The 14,281-nt window shown below is 36.8% G+C and overlaps 1 protein-coding gene across 5 annotated transcripts in view; it reads right to left on the reverse strand.

Moving 5' to 3' along the window:
• LOC149787295 (CCR4-NOT transcription complex subunit 1-like) overlaps positions 1 to 14,281 on the reverse strand; it is a 120,637-nt gene that overhangs the window by 15,289 nt on the left and 91,067 nt on the right. For all 5 annotated transcript variants that reach the window (XM_089977833.1, XM_089977831.1, XM_089977832.1 and 2 more), the window contains 7 exons: positions 10,449 to 10,565; positions 9,217 to 9,408; positions 5,789 to 5,934; positions 3,954 to 4,161; positions 3,199 to 3,266; positions 1,281 to 1,518; positions 774 to 1,010 (listed from right to left, as the gene is read on the reverse strand). In XM_089977833.1, coding sequence (XP_089833959.1) covers positions 774 to 1,010; positions 1,281 to 1,518; positions 3,199 to 3,266; positions 3,954 to 4,161; positions 5,789 to 5,934; positions 9,217 to 9,408; positions 10,449 to 10,565 — 1,206 coding nt within the window. The remainder of the gene's footprint in view (positions 1 to 773; positions 1,011 to 1,280; positions 1,519 to 3,198; positions 3,267 to 3,953; positions 4,162 to 5,788; positions 5,935 to 9,216; positions 9,409 to 10,448; positions 10,566 to 14,281) is intronic.

Consider the following 14,281-nt stretch of genomic DNA (forward strand, 5'->3'; position numbering starts at 1 on the left):
TTTTTTTAAATAAGATATAAATGCCTACTTCATTTTGGGAAAAAGTAGACACTTGCTTCTAAAAAAGTAATCTCAACATAAAGTTTCTACACATGCATCAGTACAATAGTAATTGAACATGAATGAATGAATGTCAAGTGAAGAACAATTTTTGAGTAACTTTACTTAAAAAATAGTCCCTCCTTGCAGACTTAAATTTTGATAAAGGCCTAGGAAAATATATTCTTTCTTTATCTGTTTGTTAACACAAATTATGTAGAAAGTAACTTGATAATGAAACCAACCTGTCTATAAGACAATAATTACTGTGTCAGTATTGAAGATGAAACATAGTTAGCGAAAGTATTTAGCAACTGTCAAAAATAGATGATCCCCAAAGAAATATTAAAATGTCATCTTTCTGTATGCAGAATCATATAGCTAATACAACTTTACAGCTGCCTCTATACTGCAGAAGGTCAACTATTTATGGCTGAACTAAATATTCCATCAACCTTGACAAACTTTTACACCCTGTTTGAATAAAACTAGTTTCAATGGTTTCTGCATCAAGTTTTTGTGTGGAGTGTAACACCAAATACCTCATCAAACCTTTAACTTAATTCTAAAAATTGTTTTAATTACTAAGGGCTGTTGAATTTAAACGTATATGGTATCTAGGAAGGCCGCTTTTTTATTATATAAAAATAAAAATGATACAAATTTCTAAATTGCATCTATGGGTGACGTTGCATCTTCCCTGGATGTTTAATTGTAAACACCCCAACTTGTACCTTATTAAGCAGATTGATCTTCGTGACGGTGTTTGCAGTGTCTCCTGAGTGTTTGACTAGAAGAGCTATTAGACGGACAAAAGCATCTAGTGTGTGGAAACATTTGGCTCTGACGAGGGTGGGGCTCTGGGACTGTTCACTTAGTGGCCTGTAGCACAAGTCTACACACATCTCTGTACACAGGCGGAAAAAGCGTGTTATTAGGTCATCTGTCTTCAGTATCCCCTGCTGATGCATCTGTAAATTGTACCAGTAAAATGTTATTTGTAACAAGATTTATTAGAGATCTAAAATGAATCTGAACATAATGTGACCATGAAAATGCCACAAGCAGGAAAAAAGTAACACAAGATTAAATTCACATTTTTGTATTTCTTCTCCCCCTACTTCTTTATGTGAATACTTAAACTCAATATGCAAAGATGATTATCCCAAAATATATAGCTCATATTTTCAAAATGACCTCCTAATGTCCAATATAAGTACAGAAGATTCAAAATACTGTACCTGTTGTACAAATGCTGAGAAGGCCTTGGTGCTGTCCCTGCCAGCAGCTGGTGAGTGGTACATGTTGACCCATTCCCGTAGCAGGTACTCTGTCTTCTCATGAAGCCCTGGTGGGTCATCTATCTCACGAGCCTGGGAAATACCAGTTTGCATCATAGAGGTAGGGCCTCCCGGCACTCGGTCCAACATGCCAAAATCCCCACTAGTTTGGCGCAGATTTTCTAGCAGTGTGACAAGGCTGCAAGGAATTATTATAATGAGGGTAAAGATTTTTTTCTATCGGTGATTATTTCCTGTACAGAAATTGTGACCAAGAATGACTACCAAACACCACAGACACAATTTTGATAGCTCATTTTTATTCAACATTCCAGCCAATTTTGATGAAACTCACTCTGCCTTTCCAGAACAAAGGCGCTATAGCTTTTCAATATGGTTGCCAAGGAAGCCATACTGTCAGTAGTGCAGCCATTCAGAACAACAATTTTTTATACTGCACCTAGTAAAACACATTTCTATAAAGTTTTCTCAAAACTGGTACAGCTTTTATGGAGAAGAAATTAGAAAATAGGTTTACCATATGAATGTTATGGAAGCCATACCATTGCTTGAATTCGGCTTTGGATACAATCTTGATAAAACATATCATAAAAACACCCCTATCTAGTTTGATCAAGTTTTTGTGTGGAGTGTAACACCAAATACCTCATCAAACGTTTAACTTAATTCTAAAAATTGTTTTAATTACTAAGGGCTGTTGAATTTAAACGTATATGGTATCTAGGAAGGCCGCTTTTTTATTATATAAAAATAAAAATGATACAAATTTCTAAGTTTGATCAAAACTGGATCTGCTTTTCAAGAGAAGATGTATGCAAGTGTTTTGGATTTTTAATGCAGCATTAAAAATTTCAGTCAATTTGCTACAATTGTTTGCAGTGTGACAGTTTATGGTGATGTCAGGAATGGGGCATCATGCCACAGACATGTAGCCACATCCCACCTAGTCTCATTGTCCTGACACCAGGCCAAACGGTCATAACACTAACTTCTTAATGTTGAGTGCCAAGCAAGGCAGCTGCTAGTACCATTTGTATAAGTCTTTGGTATGACTCGACCGGGTTTCTAACCACTATGTTGTTCAGGAGAAGATGAAAACAGGTTTTACATATGATTACTAGGAAAGTTGTGCATTTGCTAGAGTGATTCTGAAAACAGTTTTTGTAAATTATTTGTTGAGGAACATTCCCCAAAATTCTGATCCAAATTGGTGCAGCATTTGCTGTGAAATAAAAAGCAGCAATGAGGATGGATGAATAATGCATGGCTTACAACAAATGATACACACTGTACACATGGCAGTACCTTATAACAACTTGGTCCTATAACCAAGTAAGCAAACATTCATCAATTTATGATGGCACAAACCATTCAAGTTGGTATCCTGAAAGTTTAAACTTTACCTTAAACTTTACTTAATTCTGCTGCTTCCAAATATGAAATGGACTTTGAAGGGCACCAAAATTAGAATTTTTCCAGTATACTTCTGACATGGATACAAACTGCAGAATAACATCTTCTCTTGCTGTGTTCTTGATCTTAATGCAGTGGGTGTGCAAAGTTGGATGCAAAATCTCTATAACTGTAACAAAGCGACGAGTTAGGCAAGCCAACGTTAATGAATGGGTGGATGCATGCTTTAAGGGACAGCTAACAGCATAGCATCATACATATGATAAGATAGGAATATAAAACTCTGTAGAGTCTATTTGCACAGAAGGATAATTTCAAATTTTTTCTGACAGTAGTCCAAAGATCTAAAGATTCAAGATGTACTGCTTCAATGAAACCAACTGTTTCCAAAACAGAAATTAGTGAAAGTACAAAATTTAGGAACATAATGCGAAAGCACACTTACCCCTCTGGTGCTTGCCTTGGTCTTGCAGCAATCAGTGTCAGGGCCTCAATAGTGGAACTTAAATCAGTCTAAAATTAAGACAAGCAGACATCTGAGCACACATCTATTTTCTGACTCAAGATTTTCAATGAAAGTACATGTAGTGTGTAAAATGACAAAGATTTTCAATAAAGTACATGTACAAGGTGCTTACATGATTCTCATGTGCAAAGTGACAGCAAGATTTTCAATTAAATGCATGTATAAGGTGCTTACATTATTCCCCAGTGTGTAAAATGACATCAAGTGTCATATAATGAAGTACATGTATAAGGTGCTACATGTTTCTCCAATGTGTAAATGACATCAAGATTATTAATGAGTGTACATGTACAAGGTGCTTACACGATTCTCGTGTACAAAATGACATCAAGATTGTCAATAGTGTACATGTATAAGATGTTTACATGATTCTTATTTACAAAATGACATCAAGAGTAGTATGAAGTAAATGCATGTCATACTTATAAAGCAAAAATTATACCTCTAGATAAACCTACTCACAACAGTAAGTAAATAAATATATAAACCATTTTCTCTAAATACAGCAAACAATTTCATGCATTTTATATATTTTCAAAAAAATGTCAGTAGTAATCAAGTTGTGAAATCAGTTACAAACAGTTTTTGAGGATCTTGTTCAATGATCTGATGACAAGAATTAAAAAATCTTTCCCTTGCATGACAACTGTGCTCCTTCTAGACTACTAGCTTACCTCAGTGACGTTAGTGTCCATCCTGTCGTCAATGCAATAACGTTGTACAAGCTGCATGGCGAAACTGACTGCCATGAAATTCATGCCATTTTCCATCAGCTGAACAAGGCACATGTCATATTGCTGCAGGTTAACCAGCTGACTGCGGACCAGTAGATCAACTGCTTCTAAGTTGTATTTATGATCATCACGACATTCTATCAGACATCTGTACATAGGAAATGCAAACATGTTGAAATCCTGTTGTATTCCACATACCCCATAGGCATTATGTGCCTACCTTTAGATTTTCAAAATGAATGGCCTAAAGGATATAAATGCAAAACACTTTATCACGTCATTCATCTATTATAATTTTGAATATGATTGTCACTAGAGACTCACTGATAGCCGTTTTCACATTACAAACCATTTATACTAACATGAAATCCATATTAATGTAGGCAATTTTTTTTGGGATGAATTTGAACATTAAAGTGCATGTTTTCATATTCAAGTCATATTGTTTTCCTTTTCATTGTTTCATTGTTTTTGCAAACTATTAGAATTAAAAAATACTCAATGCAGATGACAGTAAGCCCATAGATCCCATCTTTCTGGTTACAATGGACCTTTTCAAGAACCAGAAAATGACTCTGTAAGTTTCACAATGATACTCTTTGGTTTAAAATATGAAAATCGTGACTGTGTTATGGAACCCAAGTGACAACTGGGTTAGAAATTATAAATGAATGGATAAAAATAAGTTTTGTGCAGTTTTGTTTTATACATCCTTCAGTTTAGTTGTCTTTAAAATTGGAAAAGGGGTGGGGTACAAACTTATGGGGGGAGCAGATGGCAAATAATGTACTAGAATATAATTCATTCCCCCAATCCTGCCATATCACAAGTGGTCATCTATGCCAGGCTGTTGTTTCTGGGGAATCTTGATCTTAAATAATGCCAACATCTGAATCATCAAAAGTATGTGGTTTAAGTTGACATGAGTGGATACGGAATACAAATCTGAATCATTAAAAGTATGTGGTTTAAGTTGACATGAGTGGATACGAAATACAAATCTAAATCATCAAAAGTATGTGGTTTAAGTTAACATGAGTGGATACGAAATACAAATCTAAATCATCAAAAGTATGTGGTTTAAGTTGACATGAGTGGATACAGAATACAAATCTGAATCATTAAAAGTGTGTGGTTTAAGTTGACATGAGTGGATACGGAATACAAATCTGAATCATTAAAAGTATGTGGTTTAAGCTGACATGAGTGGATACGAAATACAAATCTGAATCATCAAAAGTATGTGGTTTAAGTTGACATGAGTGGATACGAAATACAAATCTAAATCATCAAAAGTATGTGGTTTAAGTTGACATGAGTGGATACGGAACACAAATCTGAATCATCAAAAGTATGTGGTGTAAGTTCACATGAGTGGATATGGAATACATTTTCCAAAAGTACCTAAGTCAGTCTACCATTCATAAACACACTTTTACTGTACTTCACGATTACTTTTGTCTTTTAAAAAGTCAAACCCTACATCAATAACATAGCTACTATTCAAGGGTAAGTTGATGAATTAACTGTTTCGTCCATGTACATAATTTTTCCAATTATGAGTTTTCCAGAGAATATAAGTATTAAACGGTAGGTTGGAAGGAAAACAAAATAAACCATTTATGTCAGTCTAGTGTCTTCTAAAGATGTCCAATAGTCTCAATTTAAAGCAGAAGTATGGTGCATGCATTTGAGAAGTGCATTTTAATAATTTCCTCCTACCGTTACTTTGCTGGACAGTACCTAAAATGTGAAATGCCGGTAAGATGACTAACCTTGTGACCTGTCTATTGGTCCACTGAGGTCCATACAATCGCGTGTCTTGCAGCCCCTTTAGCACCAGTAGATGACAGTCTCGGTAGCGCATCAACAGCTCATGGTCCACCATCACAGTGTTGCTGTCCAAAAAACCCTCCACTGCCTGGAACATCAACAACACATTTCCTTTGACACTTTAAACACATACTTTTCATCAGGAAATTCAAGGATACAAATTAATTTTAAAGCACCATAATTAGCTGCATATACATTGGAAGAATGTTGATTATGGTATTTATGGTATTTAGAATCTACACAATTTCATGAGTACTGCATTTCTACAAAAGAACTCGTTTTTTAAAACCAGACCCAAATCAACACACAGTAATTCAAAGGGTATTGGGTCACATGGGTAGGTGTAGTTATGTCATCTGCATCAATCTGAAAGTTAAGTCTTGTTTGCCATTTTCCATGAACTCCTCATATTTAAGCAAAATATATTTTATAAATTTGTTCCTACTGTCAAAATTTCATTTTTTTTAAATGCTTCTCACTCTTGCCCAGAAACTTTAAAAGTACTGAATCAGCTCAGATTACTTCATCTCTACAAGTCCTAATTACAATAATGGCTGAGGCAGATCTGGCAATAATTCCCTTGGCACAAATTCTAAGGCATTTTTAAAAATTTCAACTAACAGAAACTGTATGGTCTTCTATAAGCACTTTCCTACCAGTTTCAAGCCATTTTAGGTGCAACAGAGTCAGAAACATATCATTTTGAGACTTTTATTTTTGATTACCACAAATGGTATTCCTGCTGGTGGTAATGTTCTCTTTAATACGTAGGACTTGATCTGACCTCAGCTGCTATTGATCCAACATCTTTTGACAAAAAGCACAACAGGCAGACGGTTATTTATTGCTTGGCCATATCCATATGTACAGCATGTACAGCACTCTAGGCAACCTTTTTGTAAAAACTCTTTCCATCACAGGGGACCTGACAGACCTTTGTTGACAGCCTTAATGATCCAGTCAACACAACAGCCATTCATTAACATTGTGAAGTGGTTACAATTCCTAATAAGGCTGAGAACTAATAAGCATTCGAGTGACCCAAAGTGAAGTCTTACTGAGAACTAATAAGCATTCAAGTGACCCAAACTGAAGTCTTCCTGATCATGTAAGCAACCAAACAGAATTAAAATTCCTACATCAGGTTTTATTAAATAATAATTTTTTTTATCTTTTCGCTTTTTGATTGTATATTTTTCAATGAAATGCAATTGCCTTGAAATTAAAGCACTTTTAAGGACCATTTCCATCCACTTTTATAGTACTTTCTGGGGCCAAACTCAAATTTAAGCACCTTTAAAAATGACCACCAAATTTCAAGCACTCTTTAAGAGTGTGCCAACCCTACCTTCTATACTTAAGACAGAAAGCAATAACTTTACTTCAAGAGTGATAGAAAAAAAAACTGAAGGTTCAAAAAAGGCAAAAGAATAAAATGCACAATTGGGTTTGAAATAAAAACTTGACAGTGGTGACAAGATCAGCAAATCAGATGCAAGGTTACCTTGTTTAGCCTATTTACCAAGTTGTATCATTTAGCCTATTTACGGAGATATATTATTTATTTATCCTATTTACTAAGTTTTATCATTTAGCCTATTTACCAAGCTTAATCAAAATCTTATCTCCCCTGACAGAACAAGCCCACTTAATCTGATACAATATCACTAATATGAATAGACATATCAATGACATGAACCGTTTACCACGACTGCTAAAAATCAAGGCCACCATGTGGCAACAAGCAATATGATATACATTTTCACCTCATTGTGGAACCTGTCTGAGATGCTGACGAAATATGCTTATATTGAAATTATGATTAAAATCGAATCAGAAATGCAGGCTCCCAAATGGTAACAAGTTCAACCCATCAGGTGAAAGATCATGGAGATAACAGAGGTGGATTTTGATAGAAGTCAATATTCCAAGATCAAAATTGGATCAGAAATAGGACTTCTGGAGTGGTAATAAGCAAATGTTGAAAGGAGGAGGTCACGAGACAGGCACATGGCAATACAATAAGCTCATTATGCCTCATGGTCCATATTATTACAAAGAATAAATGGTGCAACTTGGGAATTAAATGGGCTTCCTGTATCAACAAATCTGTCCTACAAGAATCAATATGCATGTATTTAATGGGAGTCAAATTTACAACTGAATAAAAAAAACCATACATTTATTATCCCACCTGTGATATATCAATGTGGCACTGGTAAAACTAGCAAGCAGTATGTGACCTTGATCTCTGACCCTATCAATCACCACATTTGGTGATGTTTCATCTCCAGTAGAACCTGAAAACCAGATCTGACGGCAATCCATGTATGGAAACAGACAAGGTTGCTTCCTTCACAAACTCTTAATAACTTACCACACTTGCCCCCTCTGGCTAACCAAAAGTTCATTTCATGACCTTCATTCCCAAGGACACTCTATGTACACTGATGAATCTGCTTTAAAAACTAATATCCATCCATAGATGTATAACTTGATGAGATGGGTTTTTTTGTGCGGTCAAAAAAGAAAATGACCAATGACCTTTCTACAAAACAATCTTGTATGCCCTATAACAAGCTTATTACTACGTGTGGCTGAAGTAAATAGTGCTGTAAAATCCAAAATCTTTAACCACTGACCACCTGGGCAAAATATAAACAACAATTTCACCCTGAAAGTTGCTCTTGGACAGATGGAATGATGGGTGTACAACAGATGGATGGATTGACATTGTGACTGAGAAATCTTGTTGGATTGTGATACTTAACATGTCTCAGAACATCTATCTCAAGTTACTTATACCTATTTCCATGTTAGAAGCACAGGAGTTTCTGTACTGTGCTATATATGTAACTGACAACCCTCATCTTAAGTTAGATGAAGTTAAGAATCATGTCAAATGCATGTCAACATGAACAATCTTGTTGGAATGAAAGTGATATAAAATTAACTCTTGATTGTGATTTACTTGTCTTTGTGACATTTGTTGTATGCAAGATAACAGGAAGAAAAAGCAACGGCAATATTCCAATCAATTTACTTCTTACTTAGACAACCAGATAATCTGTCCAATATTACTGATATTTAATGCGAACTGAGGGACCATTTATAATTTCAAGTCAATGCACTACAGAATTTGTTTTCTCTGATGGTTTGGTTTCATCATTCGATGGAATTCGACAAATCCAGTTGATAAAAAATAGCAAAACTGGAAGATCAACTGCATACTAACCAATACATATTTCCATAAGTATCATACATCAATTAGCAGTCATAGATAAAAATCTCAAGCAATAATAACTGCTCTGAGGATCATTACATATTATGAGTACAAAATCAAAAAAGATTTCATATATGTCCTTCATACCTTTTGTAAAAGTGTGACAATAGCAGCCACATTCTCCCGGGAGTTCCTGGCAAGAATGACAGCCTCAAGAAGTGTGTGAAGCTGGCTAGCCATCTGGTTTGTTCCAGGGATGTTCATCATCTGCTGCATGGTCTGCTCAATTTCCCGTGCAATCCGGTCAAAAATTAGTGTCATTTCATCTGTGGCATATGACTGAAACAAAGTATGATCCTATAGTCAGAGCATTTTGACATTCAATACAAAACTTGGTTGGGCCCCCGAGTGGCCGAGTGGTCTAAAGCGCTTACCGTTACGGATCACTGCCGTCTCACCTCTGTCAGCATGGGTTCGAGTCTAGGATTCGACCAATGTGGGTATGTGAGAAAGCTTGCCAGTAGCTTCTCGTGGGTCGGTGGTTCTTCTCGGGGTTTTCCCGGGTTCTTCCTCCACCATTAATACTGGTTGCCATGCATAGCCTATCATGTGCTGAAAAATGGCGTTAAACCCCACAACAACAACAACAAAGCTTGGTTCTGTAGGGCTACAGAGCATTTTGACATTCAATGCAAAGCTTGGTTTTGTATGCTTACAGAGCATTTTGACATTCAACACCAAGCTTGGTCTGGAGGACTACAGAACATTTTGACATTCAATACAAAGCTTGGTTTGTAGGACTACACAGCATTTTGACATTCAATATAAAGTTTTACAACAGATTGCAATTTTGCAGTACAATTTTCTGTAGTTCTGAAAGGGATCAATACACCAAATATGTATTTTCTTCATTTGTGCACATTTTTTAAAATAAAATCCATTGCATTAGTTACAAGACTATCTTATGATAGGTAATAACAAAAAAAAAAAATAACAAAAAAAAAAAAAAAAAATCAGCACATTTGTGGCATTTCAGGAAATAATTACAATAAAAGAATTTCTGTGCCAGTGACCTTTCCAGAACCAAACATCACTCCTGTCTGCTTTGTCATTCTAGACAATAAAGCCAACAGGTTAAAGTTACCAAACACTGTATTTCCTGTTCAGGCTTTAATAATGTTTTCTACTGAATTCAAGCAACATTTTTCAATGGTCAGCAAATTTCCAAGGAAATTCATAAAAGTATTAAAGTCTTTCTATTGCCAAGTTAACACCACCATACATATATAACAAGGTTTTAGAGGTATTGACGGATGGTCTGATGGATACAAATCTGAACTGTTTCATGTGCCATTACTAAGGAAAGGGGGGTAACTCACCGGTTGAGGCTTGCTTATTCCAGGTGGCAGAGTGGAATCCGTTACTGGGAGGAATCCTGGGATATTGCGAGCAAACTCATCATACACTGCAATCTGCTGAGGTGTTACACCACCAACCTTAATAAAAGAAACCATGATCTCTTTAGTTCTAATATTTTCTTGATTAATGTGAATTTGATAGTATAATTTGGGATAATATTCTAGGAATACACAGACTCTTGTATTCTTTCACTTTGATTTTATATTTTAGGGAAATAAATTTATATTGTGGGAAATTCAATGCTTATTGGATTTTACCTTGTCTTGTTAATTAGTTTAAGCCCCTAAATGAAAACAGTACCTCAAAAGGGACTGATGCTCTACTGGGCTAAAAGAATTCCAGGAATACAACTTAAGACCATTTCTTCCTTTTAATTGCCCAGTGTTGAAACCATCTCTGACATTATTCAACAATAAGATTTTCAAATTAGCTGCCTTGGTGGACATACTTGATGTCAAATATATTTATTCAGGAAACAGCAGACATCATCAGAAGTATTTTTATTATAAAATGATCATCAATTTAGGACTGTGACAAGAAGATTTTCATGACAGCAGATGTGACAGTCATACTGAATGTACGACTAGCACTGTTTTAATTTTGGACTAAGTCTCACAAGTCTTTTTGTGAAAAGCCCACATAGAATCCCTTTAGAAAGACTAGAAATTACACTATTTTCAAGATAGCCACAAGATGGCCATATTGAGGGTTATTTATTTTCATTTGAAGTATAAAAAAAACCCAACTTTATTTTCAAGATGGCCACATACTGACATCTGACCAGCACCATTTAAACATAGGATCAACAAAACATTTTTACAAGCCTTTTAGTGGAAACCCCATACTCATATGACCATTCATTCCGGAGAAATACTGATTAGATTTTCAAACTGGCAGCAATTGCAGCCTAGTTGCCCTTAAGTCAGTACCATTATCCTTTAGGACCAACTAAACATTATAAGAAGCCTTTTGGTGAAAACGCCATGTCAGTACGACTTTCCTTTCATCAGAAGTAGTGATAACAAGATTTTTAAGATGGCTTAGCGATGAAATAATGAAAACCATTTCAGCGCCATTTTCATGTAGGACCGACCAGACATCATAAGACAATTTAATGAAAACCTCATGCTGATATCACTATCCATTCAGGAAGTGCATCAATAACAATGTTTTTCAGGATGGCTAATTTGTGGCCATAATGAATGTTTAATGAGCACCTTTTTCGTTTAGGACCAATTAGACCTAGGGATGAAAGTGTGTGTTCATGGCAATTCTCTTAGTAGTTTAGGAGCAGCAATAATAAACTTGTCTATTGGATGGACAGACTGCTGTGGTGGCCATATTGGCTGTGAGAGCAGCAACATTTGTATTTAGGACTGGGATGAGTATGTGTGGCAATCCTCCAAGTAGTTTACGCAAAGCAGCAATAGCAAACATTTGCTAAGGGATGGACAGGTGACTGTCATGGCCACCATACTAAATGTCAAATCAGCACCATTTTTATTTTAGACCAACTGAAGTTTATAAAACAATATATGTAGTAAATATGTTTCTTTATAAATACTTATCCAATCATAATACCTATGGAGAACAACTACTTTCTTGTAAATCCAGCCCTCCCAGGTTACAAACTTTTAGCTAAAAGTTATCTGCCCACCTGGGTGGCAGTTGGGCAGACTGCTCTCTTCTTGGTACAGGGACTGGTGCTGAATCCCATGAATGACTCCCAAATCCCATGAAATATCACTTATGACTGGAGTCAAAAGCATGCTCTCTATATGGATGCAACGGGAGGCTGGGAGAATGAGTGTGTATTATGATTGGGTAAGTATTCACAAAGAAACATTTTACTAGAAAATATTAGCTTCTTCTCTGAATATGTTACCCAACCATAATACCTTAAGAAAATAGGTAAGAGGTGGAAGGAGGCCCATACCCATTCCCTGGAGATGCCATCTCTGGTCCCCTAAGGTATTTGAGACAGCTTCAAGGTAACCTGACTGTAGAAGACTCCATCTGTTGGGGAGCAGATTCCATAAGGGAAAATGTTCACTCATACAAATCCAGTGATGTCCTGAAGACACATCTTACGAAGCTGTTGAATGAACTAGAAAGGTGAAATGTTGCGCCATGGCTATAAGTTCCACAAGATCAAGTTAAGCCCTTGCGGACAAAAGATCTGAGGTAAAATCAGGAGAATGTGGACTGCAATTTCCATCCCACAGCATGGATAATGTCAGCTGGAGAACAGTTCTGGGTCAAAGGCTATGCCTGTGGCACCTGTTCTCTAACCTTATAAGCCAAAATGTGTAACAACTTCATTGAGCTGGAGTTATTTCTTAATATTAAGAGTGAATAATCCACTTAATCCAGGATGAAAGTGTCTTCTGTGCTGTTATACCATCCTGTTCCTGTTTGTGAGGTAAAATCTCCCTCGATGCAAGGGCTCCGATATTTTAGGATACAACTTGAAAATTGTATGGGATATTGTGGTTGGTCATGAGCTGATGTGTCCAAGAGTGGCCAGTAATTTAGTTACAAAAGTCTGGTTACCAATGGACAGAAGCCTGCTTTTGGCTATGAAAGATTGTTGTTGTTGTAGGGTTTAACGCCATTTTTCAGCACACAATAGGCTATACATGGCGGCCAGTATTAATCGTGGAGGAAGAACCTGGGAAAACCCCGGAAAGAACCACTGACCCATGAGAAGCTACTGGCAAGCTTTCTCACAAACCCACATTGGCTGAATCCGAGACTCGAACCCACGCAGACAGAGGTGAGATGGCAGTGATCCGTAACGGACAGCGCTTTAGACCACTCGGGGCCCTGGCTATGAAAGAGGGTACCTTCTTGAGTGAAACTGACCCGTCTTATTGGAAATGCACATAATTCAGATATACTGATAAGGCATGTATTACTCTGATTCTGCGTGGAGTCATTTATGCAAGTAAGAAAGCAGGTATTGTATGAGACGAGTCTTTGATGCCCTTGCTTGTGGGGGCTTCATGAGGGATATAGAACCATCATGTTGGAACTGAAAGTAGATGGGTCCACCAAGAAATGTATTGCTGAGTTTGCCTACTGACTGTCCAAAGCAGTGAGGAGGCAGGTCTTGTATGATAGGTGAACTAATCAAACTAAAGAGAGCAGTTCAGGTGCTGTCTTGTTCAGTCAAGTTAATCCCCATGAAAAGTCCACTTGGGTACGTGCCCAGTGCTATAAACCACGTGGAATCCAAATGAACAGAAGATCAGACAGGTCTTTGTTGCATGTAAAATGATAGCACAGTGTGCTGCTGAGGGTGGAATGGTATGATTAACAGTAATGGGTGCAAACTTTTTTTCATTGAAAAGCCTAGAAAGTTGGCTACTGTGGAATGGATGTCTCCACTGGAATTGGTCCTGAAAAGATATTCGGATAGTTTTGGTTCCTGTATCACATTCAGAATCCAGGGTGTTCAGATGTGTATACATTCAGCCATTACAATGTATAAAATGCAGCAATTAGCCAGACCTTTGGCCCCAGGATTGGTGGGATTGCTGGCATTCCACCTCAACACTAATGTCCATCACAAGTTGCTTACAGAAGTCTACCAATACATAAGTCAGCCTAGGATAAGTCGAACTGAAACCTGGATTGTCATTGAGGACACCACTTTAGAAAATCCCCCAAAAGAAAACAAAGGTCCGAGTACCTGTTCCACTTTGCTGTTTGTGATCAGGTACCACAGAATAAGATCCCAATGCCCATGTAGGTTCAACAGCCACCAACAACAGGCTTTCAAAAACAGCAT

The sequence above is a fragment of the Sinohyriopsis cumingii genome, chromosome 12, assembly GCF_028554795.1.
Source record: "Sinohyriopsis cumingii isolate HCF-2022 chromosome 12, ASM2855479v2, whole genome shotgun sequence".
Classification (NCBI taxonomy): Eukaryota; Metazoa; Mollusca; class Bivalvia; order Unionida; family Unionidae; genus Sinohyriopsis; species Sinohyriopsis cumingii.